Below are 19,600 nucleotides of genomic sequence, written 5' to 3'. Positions count from 1 at the left end.
TTTTACAAAAGATAAGGAGCTTCTGTTTTCTTTCTCCCCAGACCATGGAACTAGATTGCAGCAGTGAGGATTCAGGTTACGAACAGGGAAGAGTTCTGTAACGTAGGGACTTTTGAATACACTTTTTCCGTCCCTTTGACATGCTTTGTAGAGGTGGTTGGTGGTTTAGCACTGGCTCTTCAGAGACCAGCCAGAGCCTCTCCAGTATTCCTTTCTCATTCCTGAGGCTTCTTTTTGCTGAATAGTAAGAGTGGGGTTTATACTGATGACTGGGGAGAAGAGCCAGTGATTTTCTAGACTTCCTGACCCTCCTGTGCTAGTGCAGGGTTTTCCCTCTGCTGCTCAAGTTGCATCTCCTCCCTCCTGCTTCCCTTTGGCGGCCTTCCATCCGAGAAGAGCTCAGCTGTCACCTGGTGTGCTTGCCAAGGTCGAGAACTGTGACTTGTGTGGATTGCTTGCTTTCCTGAGCTCTCTCTGGTTCTTGGAGACTTCTAGATGCAAGGTCCTACGGTAGAGCATGAGGAATTACATAAGTTCAAGAAAATACCTTAGGTTACCACCATCATCTTCCACCCAATTTACTGCAGCCGCCTTCTCATTGGTCAACCTGCCACCTGTTTTGTTCCCTCATCCTCAACCCATTCTCTGTCCTGTAGCTACAGCGACCTCTTTCCAAAGTAGAAATCTGAGGTATCCCTCACTGGCTGAAAACCTGCCAGAGGCACCCCATTGCCCTCAGGATGAAGTCGAAACTCCTTAGCGTGACCCACCAGGCCCTCAAGTGCTCCAGACCCTGCGCGGGTCTCCAGCCTCGTTTCCCGCTCCTCCCTTTCTCTCGGTGCTTCTGCTGAACTCAGCTTCTGATGGTCCCTGGGCGAGTCATGTTCTTTCTTACCTCCAGACCTTTACATACACTATTCTCTCTGCCTGGAATTTTCTCGCCTCACAGTTACCTCTCTTCTGGGTGATAATGACTCCTTCTCCAGCTCTCATTTTAGATCAGTGGTTCTTAACCATCAGAATCAACCTGACTTGAACAATGGACCCTCTCTGCAAAAACAGATGTGTGCTCCTGTCTGCTCACTGTTCTGCATACAGTTCAGAGTGCAGGAATCCTTGTTTAAGAACTTGTAGTGCCGAGCCCCCTTTTCTAGCGTTTAACATGTTTTGTAATTGTTGGTTTACTCCTCATGTGAGTAAACTTCTCTTTCTTCAACTGAGCTCTAGGAGGGCGGGGCTTTGACTTGTTCGCCACTGTGTCCTCTGAACCCAGCATGTACTCGGTACATGGGGTCTGTTTGATACATGTTTGCTGAATGAATGAGTGAGTCAACAAATATCTGCCTTTGAGTGGCTCGAGTTCTATTTGAAAGAATAGACATGGATGTTAACAGATGACAAGCAAGAGATGCAAGGGGCTAAAAAGATGTGCAGCCAACAGACATTTTCTGAAAGTTCAGAGTCTAAGTGGCTGAGCTGGGCCTCTGGGGGGAAACCAGCCAGGGTGTCTTTATTCCAGCCTTCAAAGACACGTCTTGCCTGTCTTTTCCTCCTGAAACCAGCAGCCGTTGTGGGATGAGCCTGGCTCTAGCAGGCGTCCGTGCTGCATAGAGAGGGAAACCTCTGGGTTGGCTTTGAAAATGGAAGTGCTCAGCAGGGCTCATGTTCTGTTCTCTAGAAATATTTTGTTAAAGTAGTGGGAGGTGAGTGAAGAAGCAAGAATGACCAAACCTTTGATGGTTTCTGTTCCGCAGAAATTACTGGAGTCCGTGGAATTATGAGATGTCAAGAGAAAGCCTCTACTCTTCCTTTCTTTCCTTGTTCCAACAAATATTTTTAAAGTGCTTGTTGTATGTTACACACTTGGTTAGCTGTTGGGGGTATCTTGAAAAATAAGCTGACAAGATCCCATTCCTCTTGGTCTGTGCTTGCTAGTGTTGAGTGCCTCAGAATTTGTTGTCCGCAGAATTTGGACCCAGGGCTTGTTTGGGGATACTTTCATCAAGGTCACTAGTTAGGGTCAGGTTTGAATTATAGAGGGTTTGTTAGAAATGATGTGAGGTCTAGAGTGAGGCCAAGGTTCAGGTCCCAGCCTCTGACCAGCTATGTGCAAATGCCTCTTGAAATGCCAGTGCCGTAATTTATAAACTGGAGGTAATGTCCTATGTCACCTGAGGTTGTTATAAAGGTTAAATGAATTAACGTGTATGAACCCTTAGCTGAGGGCCTGGCGCACGGTAGCAACTGTTATTACTACCACTTGTAGGGGCTGTTTAAGCTGAAGTCTTCATTCAGTGCAGTAATTTCCGTTGGTCCATTAGAGGTAAAGTTGGATTTGGTAAGTCTGTGACTTACACAGGTCTCCAATTTCCCTGAGGGACCTCTTAGAAAATAGTATTGTCTTCAAGGCCCTAGTTTTTCCTTCACCTGTTTTCCCCTTGCTTATTGATGTTATAAGTACTTAGTACAGAAAATAAGTAACTTCGGAGTCATGTTAAAGAAGCAGAAAATAAGTCTCATAAGTCCCATCATCTAGAAAACTAGGTCTTAACATATTCCGGACATTTGAGGCTGGTACAAATCATTTGTCATCCCCCCCCAGAAAATTCAGACTTTTGTCCATATATATAAATATTTTCATACAATTGCAGGAATTTCCACTTGTTTGCCCAAAGTTACAAGACCTTAACCTGACTCCCAAGCGCAGATTTCAGAGACAGAAAATAATCAGGCCAGGTTCCGATTTCATGCTCACATGCGGGCCACTGAGTCCCTTGGTTTTTGCAGTCAGGCTGCTCATTTTTTTTGTTTTTGTTTTTGTTTTTGTTTTTCTAATGCTGAAGTTCTTAAACTAAGCATTGGTTATCTTCGATGATATTTTGCAACATAATTACCAGCCGACTGTAATTTCCTCTTGGGCATGTTTTTGTTTGCATGTCTTGGAGTAAAATCAAGAAAGATTGGGAGAACCTAGCTTATGGGTGGAGGAGAAATCCATCATCTTTTCCGGTTTCCTCTTTGCTTGTTCGTCCTGCTTTAGGGCTCTCGGTGCCGAGGCCTTTGACTGGCTTCTACGAGCAGTCAAAGGGAAGAGAACAAAGTGTAGGGTCTCTGGTCTACCCGATCTGGCAGTGAAGGCAGCAGGCAGGGTTCGGAATGCCCCCCTTCCCCTTGCTGCAGTCATTCGTGTCCAGAACTCTGTCGGGGCGGGAACGGTGGGCTGTGGAGGAATCATGTGCCGTCCATGTGGCCTGGAGGTGGGCGTCTGCAGCCCACATGCTGCACTGCACTTATTTTCTTGGCTCCAGTGCACAAATTCCACAGAGAGAAAACAACCTTCCGGGCTCTCTTTTCGAGCTGACATGAGCGCTTCTGAATCCCTGTTTCGTGCAGTCAGGTTGCCTTTATTCCAGCCTACGAAGACACGTGTCTGCCCGTCTTTTCCTCCTGAAACCAGCAGCCGTTGTTGCACGAGCCTGGCTCTGGCAGGTGTCTGTGCTGTATAGCGAGGGCAGGCTGAGGTGAGGGGCTGCAGGCCCATGCCCATGTGCTGCTGCCGTCTAGTCTGCAGGCCGCGTCCTCTCTTTCTAATCCGACTGTTCCCCCCCGACTCTGATTCAGCTTCCAGTGTGCATTCCAAATGTCACTCAAAAACACCCACTTGTCGATGTCATTCCCCTCTGTAAAACCCGTGGTACTCCTCTTAGCGTCAAGTCCAAACTCATTTGCGTGGCTTACAGCGTTCTCTACGCCCTGGCCCCTATCCATCTACCTCTTCAGCTGCCTTCCTCACTGTTATTCTAGGTACCCGCCCTGCCAGCCTTTTGCTGTTGCCAGCATTTATCCCACTGGCAATTTCCTCTCTTTACGTTTATGGTTGATGCATCCAGCCCTTTTCTTACCTTGCTGCCTGCGGAACACTCTGTTCTCTAACACCTAGCTCAGAAGTGACCTACTAGGGTGCCTTCCCGGACTCCCTAGGCAGGGCTCCTGCTCTGTCTTCTGCATTCTTGGGATTTAGTCCTGTGTCGTGGTTACAGGTGTAGGCTCTAGGGTCAGAATCCCTGGTTTCAATCCCGGCCTGGCTTGCCCTTTCCTGGATTTGCCTCAGATTCTTCATTTGTAAAATGGGGGTAAGGTTAATAAACCTCACAGGTTGTTCTGAAGATTAAAAGGCAACACTTTAAAGTGCCTGAGACAGTGCTTGGCCATAGTCAGCTAAATATTACTTCTTACTGTTGTTGTTATCATAGTTACTTTGTGTATGCCTCTATTAGTTCTTACCACCTCTGTTTATTAGTATTTTTATAAATCTGCCAGACTAGACCACGTGCTCTTTGAGGACAGGTGCATATCTTTTTCTCTTTTTGGGGCCTTCTGTGTAGAGGTTTATAGTGAGTGTTGGTTGAATGAGTTATTGCACACAGATTTGCCTTCACAATGGAAATGGGCAACAGATAGAGTGGGGGTTCTTAATACCAGGTTTGTGGGTGATCACAGAGCTGATGTGTCCTGATGTGTCCTGATGTGTCAGCTGAATGCCAGAATGAATTTTTTCTGGTGACTTCCAGAGTGGGATCAGTGCTTTTCTGTTATTAAGACAAGGCAGGAGGCCATGTGAAAGTTAAGCATTCTCTAGGTCAGGGCTGTCAAACTCATTTTCACCAGGGGCCACATCAGCCTCGTGGTTGCCTTCAAAGGGCTAAATGTAGTTTTAGGACTGTAACAGCTCCTTAACAGTTAAGTGAGAGCTCAGCACTATTGCCAGGTAGAAACAAGGTGCTGGGCTGGATAAGACAAGGTGGAGGGCCGGATTACGCCCATGGGCCTTGTATTTGCTGCCTGTGCTCTGGGTGCCACGTTCATGTCCATTTTGTTTTGTTTTGAATTGTAGGTGACATGTCTGAGAGTAAAGCCAAGAAGATTGAAATCAAGGATGTGGATGGGAGGACACTGAGTAAACTGATCGACTACATCTATACGGCTGAAATTGAGGTGACCGAAGAGAATGTCCAGGTAAACGCAGACCCAGCTAATAGCTCAGCGCACTGCGCACTCAGGGCCCACCATTTTCCAGCGTCCTTTTATTTAGCCCTCCCGACAACGAGTTGGTTGCTGGAGCGGAAACTAAGGTTCCAAAGAGGTTAGGTGATTTGCCCTGGGTTGCGAGGTCAGTAGGTGGGTGGATGACCTTCAGACTCATGCCTGCCTGACTGCATCAGCCACGCTCTTCACCACTAGGCCACGAAACTTCAGAATGAGCTTGGGCCCCAGAGCAGAATCCAAGAAAGAGTGAGGGCCTCACCCAAACCTTTGGTGAAGGAAGAACTAAAAGCCAAGGTGACTCTGCTTCTCCCCAGTCATCATCTCATCTCAAGGATTTTGAGTTTTGGATTGTAAGGATTATTTGGATTGTAAAAAATGTTTTCCTGTTTCAACACTGGTCAACTGAATTCATCTGGGCACAGGGAGGTGCCAAACACCAGGCCTAAATCTCAGCAGGGGTGTGTAGCTGTGAAGTGATTGTCTTGTGCTTTTTCTTCTTTTCACTGCCCTGCCCTCATCCTCAGTCATCCGAGGCCTTGGAAAGTAGAGTCAGTGAAGATGCTACTTCACTCAAAGCCTCACGTGTTTACCGTGCGGGCGTGAGGCTCAGCAGCAGGCCTCAGGCAGGGAGGTGGTTGGAAATGTGGCCCCATCTGTAGCCCTTCAAATCACCAGGCTAAACAGAGACACAGGATATACTATTCCTTGTCATTGAGGATCTTACTTTTTATTTAAAGTGCTGGCAATTTCATGTGATATAAAGGTTTTTGTTTTTTGTTTGTTTTTTTAAAGTACAATTCCACCTTATTTATTGTGAGGCAGATGCCTCTCACGTGGCCAAAATACCTACTACCCTAACCCAGACACACCCCCTTTTCCAGCACTGAGGTATTTGAGAGGCCGAATTGGTGAACATTTATTCATTTAGTTCAGGCCAAATGTTTGAGTGCCTGTTACACGCCATGTGCTTTGTTGGACAGTGAGCCTGTAACAGTGAGCAGTGGTCACTCCATTGCTTGCTCTCAAGCAGTTTGCGGTCTAGGGATGAAGACAGATGCTCATCAAATAGCTTACACGTAGTGTTCATGTCTGAATTGTGGTGAAGTCTTTTGAAGGAAAAGAACATGGCAAACAATGAGAGAGGACGTAAAGGGGTCTCAGAAGGGCTCTTTCAGGAGATAAGATGTAGCCTGAGGCCTGGAGATGAGTGGGAGGTAGTTTGGGGGTAAAGGTGCTCATAAGTGGGGCAGGGGTTAGGGTGCAGGCAAGCAGAGCGGCTAAGGCACGCTGCGTTTGGGCCCGCAGAGCCCACCCCACAGTAGAGCCGGCCCTTGTCTCTGGGCGCTGGGTACACTCTTGCATTGTGCAGTGATCTGGCCTAATGCACCACCCACCTCATTAAAACGAGGTGTATTTTATACACGGCAAAATGCACAGCTATTCCATTTTGTTTCTGGTCTTTACCGTTCGGGATGGAGGGGGCAATGCGATGGTTACACCCAGGCCTAGCAGCAGAACTGAAACAGCCGAATGGCTTTTGATTAGTATGTGCAAATAATTTAGTATAACATGAGTATAGGACAAATATCTAAAATTTTTTTAAATGGATGATGGTCATATCAAATTATCATCATACTTAAACTTATGTAGGTACTTGATATAAATATTGGGATTTACAAAATGCACAAAATTACATTCTTTGCAACTCTAGTGAGAAATGCTAGTTAGATGTCAACCTAAAAATGTTCAAGGGGTAAATAATTTTGGAAACCCTTACATTAGGGTATATTAGTAACTAATTAATCATACAGCATGGTAGGCAGAAGAAGGGCCCCCAAAGATGTCCACGCCCGAATCCCCAGACTCTGTTAGGTTAAATGTCAAAGAGAATTTAATGCTGCAGATAGAATTAATGCTGCTGGTCAGCAGAACATGCTGTGGGGAGACCACCTTGGATTATCTAGGTGGGCCCAGTGGAGTAGCAAGGGCTCCTTAAGCGGAACAGAGAGGCAGCATAAGAAGAACCGGAGCGATGTGATCAGAGAAGAACTCAACTAGATGTTTCTGGCTTTGAAGATGGGGGGAAGGCACAAGCCGAGGAATGTGGGGGGCCTCTGGAAGCTTGAAAAGCAAGAAAGCATCCTCCTTTGGAGCTTTCAGAAGGAGCAGCCCTGCTGACACCTTGATTTAGCCTAGTGAGGACCGTTTGGGACTTCTGCCTTAAGAAACCTTTAAGAAAATAAATGTGTGTTGTTTTAAACCACCAATAAATTAGATAAAAAGCAACCCCCAAAAACAATACTTGCAGGGGAGGTTATAGAATTGTTATGATCGGAACCAACTTTTTCCCTCCCTTTTCATGATGTATTTATTTAATAATGTTTTTTGGTAAAGTACAGAATGTTTGCAAACTAGCAATGAAAGCTGTTTCACTCTGCATCCGTTTCACTTGTCTAGGTGTTTATGTTTGCAGCTTTGGTCTAGCCCAGTAGTGGTCTCTGTAACACCAGTTATCCTAAGGGAGGTAGCAGCAGACAGACTAATTAGAGGACTTTGGGGGAAATGACTTCACCTTTGCTTTTTAAAAAATTACTTTGTAGGGATGGGAGCCCAGGGCGGGGGTGAAGATGTGCAGGTTCAGAGGACATACGGGACTAGAGATGAGGCGGGAACTGAGAATGAATGGAGAACTGGGTCTGAGTATCGGCTTCACCGTGCGTTTGCAGCATCTTCTTACTCTGGCCCTTTCCCACTGTGGGGTGTTAGTTTCCCATCTGTGAAGTGGGGGCATGAGACTTTGTGACCTCTGGCTGGAGAAGACTCTCAGCCAGCTCCTGGTTTGTTTTTTTTCCCTCCTATGAGAACCTCTCTGATGTCCACACTGACATCCTGCCTTCAGGATCAGGTTTCTCATCTGTAAAACAGGAATCAAAATAGCACCCATATTCCTGGGTGGTCAGGAGTTAAACTGTCTGCCTTCAAATCATGACTCTGCTGTTTTCTCACTGTGCCTCAGTGTTTTCATCTGTAATCTGTGCATAGTAGGAGCACTTAAGTGCATAGGGTTGGTGTGAGAATTGAATGAATTACTTCAGGTAGGGCACTTAGTTCTACCCTGTGCCCGCAGACTGTATGGGCCCTGGGAGCACTTGAGCATAGAAACCCTTCCACCAAGGAGCACATGGTCGGAAGCTGGGGACAGATGGCTGAGCGTGGGTGCCCAATGGTGTTCTGGGGGACAGCATGGAGGTACCCAGGAAGCAGGGAGTGGTCCTCACCACCAGGATGAGGGTGGCCAGAGCAGACCTCCCTGAAGAAGTGTTGTTTGAGCCAGATCTTGAAGGAAAACTGAGGGGTCGGGCCTGTTTCCTCTGCCCACCTGTGTCCTCACTGGTGTGTGTGTGCCCTGATGGGCGTGCTCTGATCCCCTCTGTGATGGGTGGGAGGGGCCGGCATGTGCGGGGGCTCCACTAGGAAGCGAGTGTGGAACCTTCAGGGAACTGTGCGGTGTTCCGAATTATCGAGGCGTACAATTTTCCTTTTTCTTCCTCACTTTAAATTGTGCTTTGGTCAGGGGTGACCTTGGGGAAAAACAAACAAAAAAGGCTTTTTTTTTCCTCTCTGTTATGTATCTTCTGAGGCAGTTGCTCACAAGTTGTATATGGCATCCGTATTTGAAGGTGTGGTTCCCTGAGAAGGTGAGCATGGCCGGCGGCACTGGGCTCTCCCGAAAGCCTTAGGGACCAGGGGCAGAGGTTTGGGGCGTGGTTAACCGGCCAGGAGAGCTATGCCCTAACCTCCTCCTGCCCCACAGACCTTGGAGGCACTGCGTTGACCTTCTGTGGTGGAGGTAACGATCATTGTAACTAACACATTAATACTCACTGTAAGCCAAGCATGTGTTGATCCCTTCACATGCATTATTTCACTTAATTCTTACAACCGTCAAGGGAACGGCCATCTGTGATCCTTCTTTTACAGTTGAAGAAACTGACGTGCAAAGGCGTTCAATGGGTAGCGCCCACAGTCACGTGGGTAGGTAGGGGTAGAGTTGGGATTTCAACCCAGCTCTCTCCAACTCGCTGCACTCTATTGATGTGGTGAACTTGGGTTTCTTGTTGAATGAATGATCAGAATCTTGACTTCGGCTGATAATTAGTAATAATAAAGACCAATTTAGCTGAGCACTCCCTAGGAACCAAGCACTGTGTTAACTGCTTTAAATGTATTATCTTATTTGATTGTTATAACAAGTCTTTAAGGCGATACCATTATTATCTTCATTTTACTGTTGAGACAGAGACACAAAGAGGTTAAGTAATTTGCTGTTAGTCACGTGGCGGCTGGTACACGGAGAAGTCAAAATCCAAACAAGGCTTTCAATCACGGTGTTATTTTGCCAGCTCTCTTGTTCACCTATACACATCTCCTCTTTCCTTCCTCTAACTCACGCTCCCTCTCACCCTTCCCCTTCCCTCTTCTTCTTTTTCTCAACAGATTATTGCTTTCACACTGTTTCTGTGCCAGGCCTCCTGCCTGGCGCTGGCAGAGACAGACCCACGGTGTGTGGGGCAAAGGCCTCGGGCAGCCCTGTTTCTGCGCCGCGGGCCTCTGGCGGGTGCCCTCCCTTTGTGCATGGCCCTGCCTCCCTGAAATTCCAGGAGGAGGTGCTTTCTGAGGCAGGGCATTTCCTTTTGTTTTTGCTAAAGGAAATAAACTCTGTGACGGGATATCCTCTGCTGTGTTTTCATATTATCCGAGGAAGAGAAAAAACAAAACGGGGCCTGCGTATGAGAAATGGAGGTGAGGCCATTCTCAAACTGGAGGGGAGCCGGTAACCTCTCTGACGAGGGTCATTCCAGGGCCTGCTTTCCCAGAACCTTAATACCGAGGTGGAGGGAGGCAAGCTAAAAGCTTTGACTCCACCCCTGCCGTGGTTCCAGCCAAGTGCCCCTTCTCTGGCCTCAGCCTCCTCCATCCAGGGACAGGCGCTGCCCTAGTGATTCCATCAGTCTCGCTGCGAGGCTGAGAGTTACCCAGCCTTAGCCTTTTATTTGAAATTTTGTTACTGCTGCCGCTTGAGGCCAGATAAGAGAAGAGGGCGTCCTCTGAGACTCTGGTTGATGTGGGAGAGGGAGGTGAGGACAGCCCCTCAGGGACCTAGGCTCTCTTTTCTTTCACGGCCTCTGGGGATTTGTGCCCGCGCTCGTGTGTAGCCCCCAGAACCTCACTGGACTGAGGCCCAGTTCATCCCTGAGAGTCAGAGTTTAAGTGGTAGATCTCCCAGGCTCCAGACCTCTCCCCTCAGCATTCTGACTTCCTTTACTTTCCTTCACGCCTTCCTGTATGAAGCAAATAGTGGGAAGAAAAGGGCCTTTGACTCATAGCTAATCGCAGTGTAAGATCAAAGAGAGGGAAGGAGCAATTAGAGAAACCACCAGCCCCATTTATTTTAGGAAGTCAGCTTGGGAACGCTTTTGGGCAGGAGAGGACCCAAGCAGGATGGGGGGGAGGGTGGTATGGAAAGGTGGAAAACCTTACAATTTTTGCCTACTAAGTGGGTTTTGTGAACAGTAGGGAAGTTGGAAGCTATGTGGGTAGCTCTATCCAGGGAGGTTTTAAAACTGAAAGTTCTAACCTAAGGAATGTGTTCAGGAAATGTTTATTATTTTATTTTATTGGCTGGTTGTCATGAGCTAGGGAATTTAAGCACCAGATTGTGCTGCTGTCCTTTTGGTGAAGGAGAGGGCAAGGGCGAAAGGTGTGTGCCCCTGGCGTGATCTCATCTTGGTTTGGCTGGGAGTACAACCTGGGTCGGACTGGCCTCCCAGAAATACTTGTCTGTTGGGTTCAAGGGGTTCAAGGGCTGCCATCCTGTTCCTGCCTCTGGCCACGCCTGACCCTTTTGGGGCTTGCCACACCACCGAGTAGGGTGCACGCTGGACAAATTTGTTTACTCCTCTCCACCAGGGCTGCTTAGGGTCCCTGGTTAGAAGTTCCTTCTCTCTAGGGTGGAGAACTGACCCTGGGACATAGGACTTTAGTGCTAAACCTGACAAAGTCTGAGCAAACCTGGATGGCTGGCCAACCTGTGTGGCCCTAACTATAGGGTTTGTAGCTTCTGTGGGCAGCGGGGTGGCTTGGAGGTCATTTGGGAGTTTAGAACAGAGCTTTCTGTTCCCAGTTGTGTTCGGCAAGAATTGTTAATAGTTCTCCCCTGAACTCGCAGGCAGGGACTAATCTGGTCCCAGAATCTGTTTGGCTAGGCTGAGCAAGCTCACAGCTTAATTGAGTTTCTCAGTTTATGACTGTTTAGCAGGGACAGTGGCTGCCTGGTGAGAGTGGAACTTAAGTGGTCAGATTTGGAGCCTGGCTGTGTTCACTTATGATCTAAAACTCAGGAGCAGGTGATCTTTTAAAATCTTTCTCCTTTTCTGGAATGAATCAGGGTTTGTGTCTTTGGGAAATACCAAGGACACAATGCGAATTTACTGTTGTCCTGCTGGAGACACAGGCGGGTGGAAGAGAGAGGGAGAAGGAAGTGAAAAGGAGCAGGTTTTCCAGAACTTGGCCACCATGAAAGAGAAGTTTAATAGGCTTGTAGTTAGAGGAGCTTTTCTTACTGAGAGCAAGCATTTAACTTGGGAGTAGGCCCGCTGGGAGTGGAGGCTCGAGTTGGTTCTGCGTGTGGGCAGGGTGAGAAAGGCTGCCCCGCAGTCCCAGTGTTAGCATTGAAAGTCTTCTGTCCTCGGAAATCCCTTGATCCTCAGCAAACCTGGATGACTGGTTATCCCAGGGATGGGATTAGGCCCAAGAATGGGCAGTGTGGCAGAGTTTTTGGCCTGGGCAGGTGCTGGTGAGGTGAGCCAGAGTTGATGCTCAGAACTGTTTTGGGAGATGGTCAGGGTCCAGAATTTAAATTAATGGGGAAAAAAACTTGCAGTGCCCTGAGTGAAGAAAATAAATGCGTCTGTAGCCTTGTCCGCCTGGGCATGCCCTCGTGGATGGGAACAGCTGGCATCTGGCTGGCCCAGACACTCTGAGAGCCAGGGGAGCAGCCCAGAGCAAGGCCCAGGGCACGGCAGTTGTTTGGGGTGAGATGGATGCTGTGGACCCTGTGCTAAACAGCCTCAGACCAAACTATTTACTTATTTTTTTCTAAATTTATGTTTTGAAGGTCACACTCACACTTTTTGCCTGCTCCACAGGATGGGGGTTAGGGGAGGCAGAGCTGGGGTCGAGTCGGCCTCCGGCCGTCTCTCCCCGGCAGTGCAGGGGAGGCCTAGGGGGCCCGACGGGGGTTGGCAGCCTGAGCACCCCCTGGCCTGCTGGAGCCAGTCCTCCCTGGCTTTTAGGAAAAACACAGGCAAACACACCTGAGCAGGACATTCTTCTGTCTTCCGGAAAATAATATAAATACTCATGTGTCCTGTGACCTTTTAAAAGGAAACTTGGCTCTCCTTTCTCTGGGATTGCACCTACAGACCTTGTCTTTATTTGTTGGATGGGAGTAAAGTGTGTTTATCCAAGTCCCGAAGGGTTTGGGGGTGACTCTTGTTCCAGAAGACGATAAGCTCCATTAGAGCAGGGCTCTGGTGTGTTGTGCTTACCATGGAACCTGAAGGTCTAGATCAGTGCTTGGCCCACAGGCATTCAGTAATGAAGTGGTGAACCAGCTAGGGAACAGTTCAGTGAGTACTTCTCTGTGCGAAGACGGTATGCCAATGGCTGTGGGCAGTGATTCTCAAACTTGGCTGTACATTAGAAGTACCTACGGAGCTTTAGAAACATCCCACTGTCCAGGCCACACCCCATTCCTCTTCAGTAAGAATCTTTGTGGGTGAGGCCCGGGCATCAGTATTTTTAAAATTCTCTAGATGATTTTAATGTGTAGCCAAGTAGAAGAATCAGTCCATTTTAGTCTGTTTGGGATGCCGAACAAAATACCACAGATTGGGTGGTTTAAACAACAGAATTTACTGTGTCACAGTTTTGGAAAGTTGGAAGTCCAAGATCAAGTTTCCAGCTGGTTCAGTTTCCCGTGAGACCCTTTTCTTGGCTTGCCAAAGATCTCCTTCTTGTGTCCTCACATTATCGAGGGGGGGAGAGGGGAAGAGAGAGAGAGAATGAGAGAGAGGAGGGGAGAGAGAGAGAGAGAGGACGAACACTGGTGTCTCTTCTTTTTGTAAGGCACCTTGGGGCCCCACTCTGACGACCTCATTAACTATTGTTACTTCTTCACAGGCCCTGTCTCCAAATATAGTCACACTGGGGGTTGGGACTTCAACATACAAATGGTGGGGGGTGGGGCACAAACATTCAATTCATAAGGGCACTGATAATCAAAGTGCAGTTTATGAAGTAGCTAGCAGTTGCAACTTCACCTGGGTGTTGGTTAGAAATGCAGGCTCTCAGGTCCCACCCTAGACTTACTGAGTTGAAATCAGCATTGTGATAACAGAGTCCCCAGGGAATTCGTATGGACATTGGCAATCAGGAAGCACTGCTGTGGGCTCTAGGGAAACAGAGAATAGGCTGGTGCTTAAGAGTCTGTGAGGTGGAGAGTAGTGGGAAGTCAGCCTTGGGCCAGATCAGGAGGTTTGGATTGACTTGGGCAGGCAGTGGAGAGTGTGCAGGGACCTTGAACATGGGAGTGGTGTGATTAGAACAGTGCTTCAGGGGGATGAGGCTCTGTTGGAGGGATCCAGTGTCTCAGGATGTCACCTTCTCCTCCAGGTGCTGCTGCCAGCAGCCAGCTTGCTGCAGCTCATGGATGTTCGGCAGAACTGCTGTGACTTCCTTCAGTCTCAGTTGCATCCCACCAATTGCCTGGGCATTCGCGCATTTGCAGATGTGCACACCTGCACTGACCTTCTGCAGCAGGCCAACGCTTACGCAGGTAAAGGGGGGCTGGGCTGCCGCACCTCCTCCAGGCATGGGGATTTCATAACCCGTTCTGCCGTGGGCTCCTCAAAGATTGTGAGACGGGCACTCTTCTGTTAAGCAGTTACATCGTCGGGAGCTAAGACACAGGTGGAAAGATGGTCAGCGATAGAAGAGTTCAACTCATCGCCAAGTGTAATATGATTAATTATCACATGGATGATACAGACATTAATTTTCATGAGAGAAGGGGAAGGAGATCTGAGAAAACTTCCTGGGGGAAGAGTAATCTGACCTAGTTTTGAAATCCATTTCTATTTTGATCAAAGTATTCTTTGAGCAGGATTTTAACCACTCACTGCATGGCTTCTCATGATAAGCGGGAGTCTCCTGCTCTGCCTTTCCACACCCAGTCGTGCCCTCCAGAGCCACTCACTGAAGGAACTCCAAAAGAATTAAAGTGCAGGCTCTGATTCACCTAAAACCCGTTCCATCTATTTATCTTCATTTATCCAAATATCGATGATAGGTTTACACCACTATTTTTGGAATAATTAGTTTTAGATATTATCTGTTGACTTTTCACAGGAGAGTAAGACTGAACTTTTATATTTTATAGACTTTCCCTCATACATACATCCTTCCCCTCTCTTTGTTCCTCTAATATTTTTTCTACAACTGAGCTGTTCTATAATATAATTATAGTTTTATATCTGAAAACTTTTGTTTTAAATCAGAAAGTCAGTAGTAATTGCCTTTTTCTTTTGCGTGGTGAGTTACTACCACTAATTTTTGTTAGGTAGAATTGAACAGTCCTTCTCAATACGTCAGACAATCTGCTGGCTTTGTTTTATTTTTCTTAGAGACATTCTCCCTGTTAGAATTTGTCATCCTATTATTTTAAGATCCTGTTATTTCACTAGGGCCTTGGGAAGGAGTAGAGATGAACATGAATGTTCCGTCCACCATACTTAGATGGAAAGGAGTCTTCACTGATATTTATTTCAACTCGAAGACAAAGATCATGCATGGCCCACAAAATGGGTCTAGTCGTTTTAATTGATAGGTTCAGCTGTGGACATCTCCTTCCCTTGCAATAAATCCTCTCGCTCTTCCCCTGCCTAAACAAACACCATCTGTATTCTGTCCACATCTCCTGTACAGCCCATATCTGGAAACTCGCTGAGGGCCTGCTGGCCGCCCACCTGCCAGCTCCCGGCGCTGCATTAGCCCTTGGCCCACAAGGCAGCAATCACTTACTGTGACGTCCTTTCGTTCTCCAATCAAGCTGACCCCAGGAACCTACGTAGGCTCTCATTTCTCCCCACAGTCTGTTTCTGCGACACGAGTGGGGCCAGTTGCTAAGATGATCTCGATGATGATGACTTTTGTGAAGGACATTCCCAGCTGCCCAATTCTGAATTCTGTGGCCTCTTCCTGTCTCTGAACCTTGACTCTGCTGTTGCTCCTGTGCCCTCCATTCTCTGCATATTCCCTACCACTTTTCTGCTTTTTCTCAGAGAGTGTTTTTCTCTCTCTAGAGAGGACTCTCCAGCCAAGTCTTTGAAGAGGGCACTTTCTTGAAGGATGTGCTCAGGCTTTGCATTAGCAGCAGCCAAGAACTTGGCTAAAGCGCAGGTCCGCACATGGACATCTGCCGGAGCGGTGACAAAGGAAGAGTGCTTAGATGCCAGGAATTCTCTGGCTCCCTTCCTTGGGTCCCTCCCCAGCCCCCTCCGTGTACACAGTGTGTGCGCGTGGATGTGTGTACACACAGCACACATCCCTCCCCAGTGTAGTTGGCTGACATGAGCATCTGAGGCTTGGGAATGTGCTGAGCCCCTACCTTTAACAGAGGCTCCCAGGTGCTTCCGGCCTGGCTTTTCCCCACTTTCAAAATCTGTGTTTTCTCCCTTAGTCCCTGTCATGGCCTGAGGGTGAGACCCACCTGCAGGATAGCGAGGAGGATGCGATTGGGAGCACATCACTGTGGTGGTGCTCCCTGGTCCTGATGCTGTTGCAGTGATTGGGGTCTGCCAGCACTGTGGGTGTGTGCACACACGTGTATGTCTGTGGAATTCATGCTGAATTGTTCGTAGCTAGTATTTACTGAGCCCTCACTTTGGGTCACGCCCTATGTGAAGCATTTTATGAATGTCATGTCATTTAATGCATGCAGCAGCTAAAGAAACTAAGGTACAGAGAGGTGAAGTAATTTGTTGGTGTCGCACAGCTGGTAAAGACAGAGGCGGGATTCAAACCCAGACAGTGCTGACTCCAGAGACAGTGATTGTCACTACTACACTCTGTGGCTTCCAGGCCCGATTTGGACCCAAGGCAGCCCTGTGAACCGGTAATTGAGGAGTGCTGGTGGCTAGAGTTGGCGCTTTCCATGGGAGTGTGAGCCTGGAAGCCTGTGCCACCTAGTCAGATGCTAACAACCAGACAGGGTAGACAGACGACCAGCTGTCCCTGCTAGACACAGGCTGTTTAGTCCTCTCAGCGTGGGGAGGTGAGGTGTGGGTGTCTTCTCATCCCTGCATGTGTGAGCCTTCTTTTTTTCCCTGGCTTGGTCAGTGCAACTTCAGGCTGAGAGCCTCTTCCCTGTCGTACAGGCCTCTGTGGAGCCTGCGATCATCTCCTGGTCCCAGCTTTCTTTGCAGCCTGCAGCAGGGGAATCATAGGAGTACAGGGGTTGATAAGGCCATGATGAAAAGACATTAGAAGAAGCAGTGTGAAGGTAAATTGTACAGTGTTTAGAGAGGGAAGTATAAAATGATTATCTTTGCTTCTCCCCCCCGTTGGGGTTATATCCACGCACTGATGTGGGCCTGCTTTGTTTTTGGTCTTGCACTTCCTGACTTGAGATGGAATCTGGCACTTCCTGCCATCACTGCTTCTTGAGCCAGAGCTGCTGCCTCGTCCCACTTGTAAATGTGGAGGTGTGGGCACCCACTAGGGGCACATTAAAGGGACAGTGTCGGCTCCTGTGGTTATAGGCTTCTCTGGCCCCATGACTCACATTAGGGTGTGTTTCACACCAACCAAGTGCAAGGAGACCCTCCAGATCACAACTAGGAGTCAGCCAACGCTGGAGCTGAGTGACCACTAGGCCTGTCTTCTCCTCTTTATGATGAGGGTGATACATCCTGCCCTGTTTCGGGGCTGGTGTGGGGATCAGGCAGCACAGGGAGGAGGGCCTCCTGCAGAGTAGGCACCACTCAAGGCTGTGCTCTGGAGCCCCCTGCCAGGCTCCTGTCAATAGTAAGACAGCCTCCAGTCTGGGTCTTGGTAGAGAGATGGCGCTCCTTGGCTCACACTGCTGTTGCTGTGGACAGCATGCGCTTTGGGGGAGGAGATCGTTTCTAGAGCTTCTGATTTTGCTCTCTCTGTGTCCAGATGCACAGGCAGGTATACCCTGCTCTCCTACCTTGCCTAGTGTCTGGCTCCCTGGCCTCTGTCTTCACTTGTCCGTGGCCCCCAGCTTTGCCTTTGGATTCTTTTTTTTTTTCTCCTCTAGGACAAACTTGCTTTTGCTGTAATAATTATTGTTGCTAGACTATTGTTAGTGCTATCTTAATACAAAATCCCCTGTCATTATTACAGAAAAAGCAGACAGGCAGAAAAAGCAGGCAAAGCAACACAATCCTACCCAGAGAAAACCATGGGCAGCACCTTGGTGAATAGTTTTCCCAATTGCATGTTTTTCAGCTTAAAAAAATTAGTAGTATATTCTGATGATCCTTCCATGTTAGCAGATGCATTGCTCTACTGTTCTTTTAAAACTTTAGAGAATGTATTCAACTTAAACCCATGATACAAAAATTCAAACAGTTCATAAAGGTATAAATGCCAAGTCAATCTTCTCTAAGTATTTCTTTCTGAGGGAACAGGGGAACTATCTAGTGTATCCTTTATAATGAATATAATGTATATAATGTTCTTTAGCTTAGCTGAATAGAAACATTCTGTAATCATCGTATTTTTTATTGACTTAAAATTTTGGAGTTCTTTCCAGACCCTGTGTATGCCTATATATTATTCTTTATATCTGTTGTATCATATGGATGAACTGCAATTTATTTAACCCCAGCCCCTGATTAATGGGCATTACTGTTATCTGTTTTTCCTTTTATATAAAATGTTGAGGAAGAACCTTTCTACATAATATTCTGAAGTGCACTTGTTAGTATGTGAGTAACAGTAAGATTGCCCCCGTAGGATACCATTTTAGTAGCATAAAGTAGCTCAAAGAGAGTATGCATTAAAAAAAGTTATTGGTAGATATTGCCAAGTTGTTTTCCAAAACCATGTAACCATTTTAAAAATCAGCTCTTGCCTTCTGAGAAGCCTTCCGTTCCCTGCTGAGGGCACCGCTAGGCAGAGAGGCTCCTGGAGGCTGCGTCACCAGCTCCCCCTCCCAGCTTACCTGTCTGGTCTTCTGTTTAGGGCAGCCCTGACTTTTCTTGAGTGGCAGTCCCTTCCTGCTTCCTCTGGGTCCCGTTTCCCTGAAGGTTATGCCCCCAGGCTTTTGCTGTGGTATGTTATTCTGGGATGGAGGAAGGTGGGTCCCATATTTAGAGGCTGACCACTTAGATCCTTGTCCCTGGCTGATGGTATCAGAGTCCTCCTGGGAAGCTAGTAGCTGGGAAAGGGACCCTGGTATTTTGTACAGCCTGTTTCTTATACCTCATTATTGTTTCCAGGGAACAGCTTAATCTTTAACCTCCCAGGCTATGGTAGGTTTATGGAGACTTTGTGTTTTGGTAATTGGACAGCCATGCATTGGGCCATCAGCAGAGCTGGTTGGGAGGGATGTTAATGAGACCCCATTAACGAAATGGCAATTAAAATTCTTTGGACATGTTGTTTACATCAGTCTGCCAAAGCTGAGCCGAAACCCTCCAGCCATGGAATGGAAAAGCCATCCGATTTAACGTGTTTGTGGAGAGAAATGGCCTTTTTTGATTGATTGAGACGTTTCAGGTCATGGAATGAAGTGATTAAACTAAGGGCAGCAAAAGACTTTGACCAATCATTTAAAAAACACAAACCTCTGACTCTGAGGGTTGTCGTGTGAAATTGCTGCCTTCAACTTGGCCTCATACAGTAGCGATGATGATGATGGTCACGGTAGGAGTTTCCACCGTTTTTGGACACGTGCTAGGTCCCAGGACAGGTGCTTACTCTTCATAGGCATCACTTCCTTTTGGCCACATGGCTGTAAGAAGTACTTGTTATTTTCTCAATTTATAGATGAAGAAACCGAAACTCCAGAAACGTGTAGTAACTTGCCCGAGGTCACCGAGTTTGTAAGTGGCGATGCCGAGGTCCGTGAGGAGGCTGCCCGAGTCCGGAGCCTTTCCCGAGCCCTCTACTTCTTTTCACGTCTGCCCAGGCCAACGAGGCCTCTCTCCATGGTGGGCGCCGTTCTCCTGCCTCCCCCTGGTGTTCTGCTTCTAACTTGGAGGTGGCAAATGTTGGGGTTTTAGGAAGCTTCCTTTTTTCCTCCCACCCTTGGGGCTACAGGGAGCTCTGGCGCTGAATCAGCCACACCGAGAGCTAGGCAGTTCTGACACAGCCCTTGGCGCGCTCTCTGCGTGGGTGTGTGCACGTTACAGAGAACGGAGGAGGGGCCCCGCATGTATTTCTGGAACTAAGTGAACATGGA

At 47.8% G+C, this 19,600-nt stretch overlaps 1 protein-coding gene across 5 annotated transcripts in view; it reads left to right on the top strand.

Moving 5' to 3' along the window:
- Positions 1 to 19,600, top strand: part of KLHL3 (kelch like family member 3) — a 115,393-nt gene that overhangs the window by 41,298 nt on the left and 54,495 nt on the right. For all 5 annotated transcript variants that reach the window (XM_037060984.1, XM_037060975.1, XM_037061006.1 and 2 more), the window contains 2 exons: positions 4,895 to 5,016; positions 13,783 to 13,945. In XM_037060984.1, the coding sequence (XP_036916879.1) occupies positions 4,895 to 5,016; positions 13,783 to 13,945 (285 nt within the window). The remainder of the gene's footprint in view (positions 1 to 4,894; positions 5,017 to 13,782; positions 13,946 to 19,600) is intronic.

The sequence above is a fragment of the Sturnira hondurensis genome, unplaced genomic scaffold (assembly GCF_014824575.4).
Source record: "Sturnira hondurensis isolate 20B ecotype Veracruz unplaced genomic scaffold, ASM1482457v3 Scaffold0001120, whole genome shotgun sequence".
Lineage (NCBI taxonomy): Eukaryota > Metazoa > Chordata > Mammalia > Chiroptera > Phyllostomidae > Sturnira > Sturnira hondurensis.
This window is presented reverse-complemented; position numbering and strand designations above follow the sequence as displayed.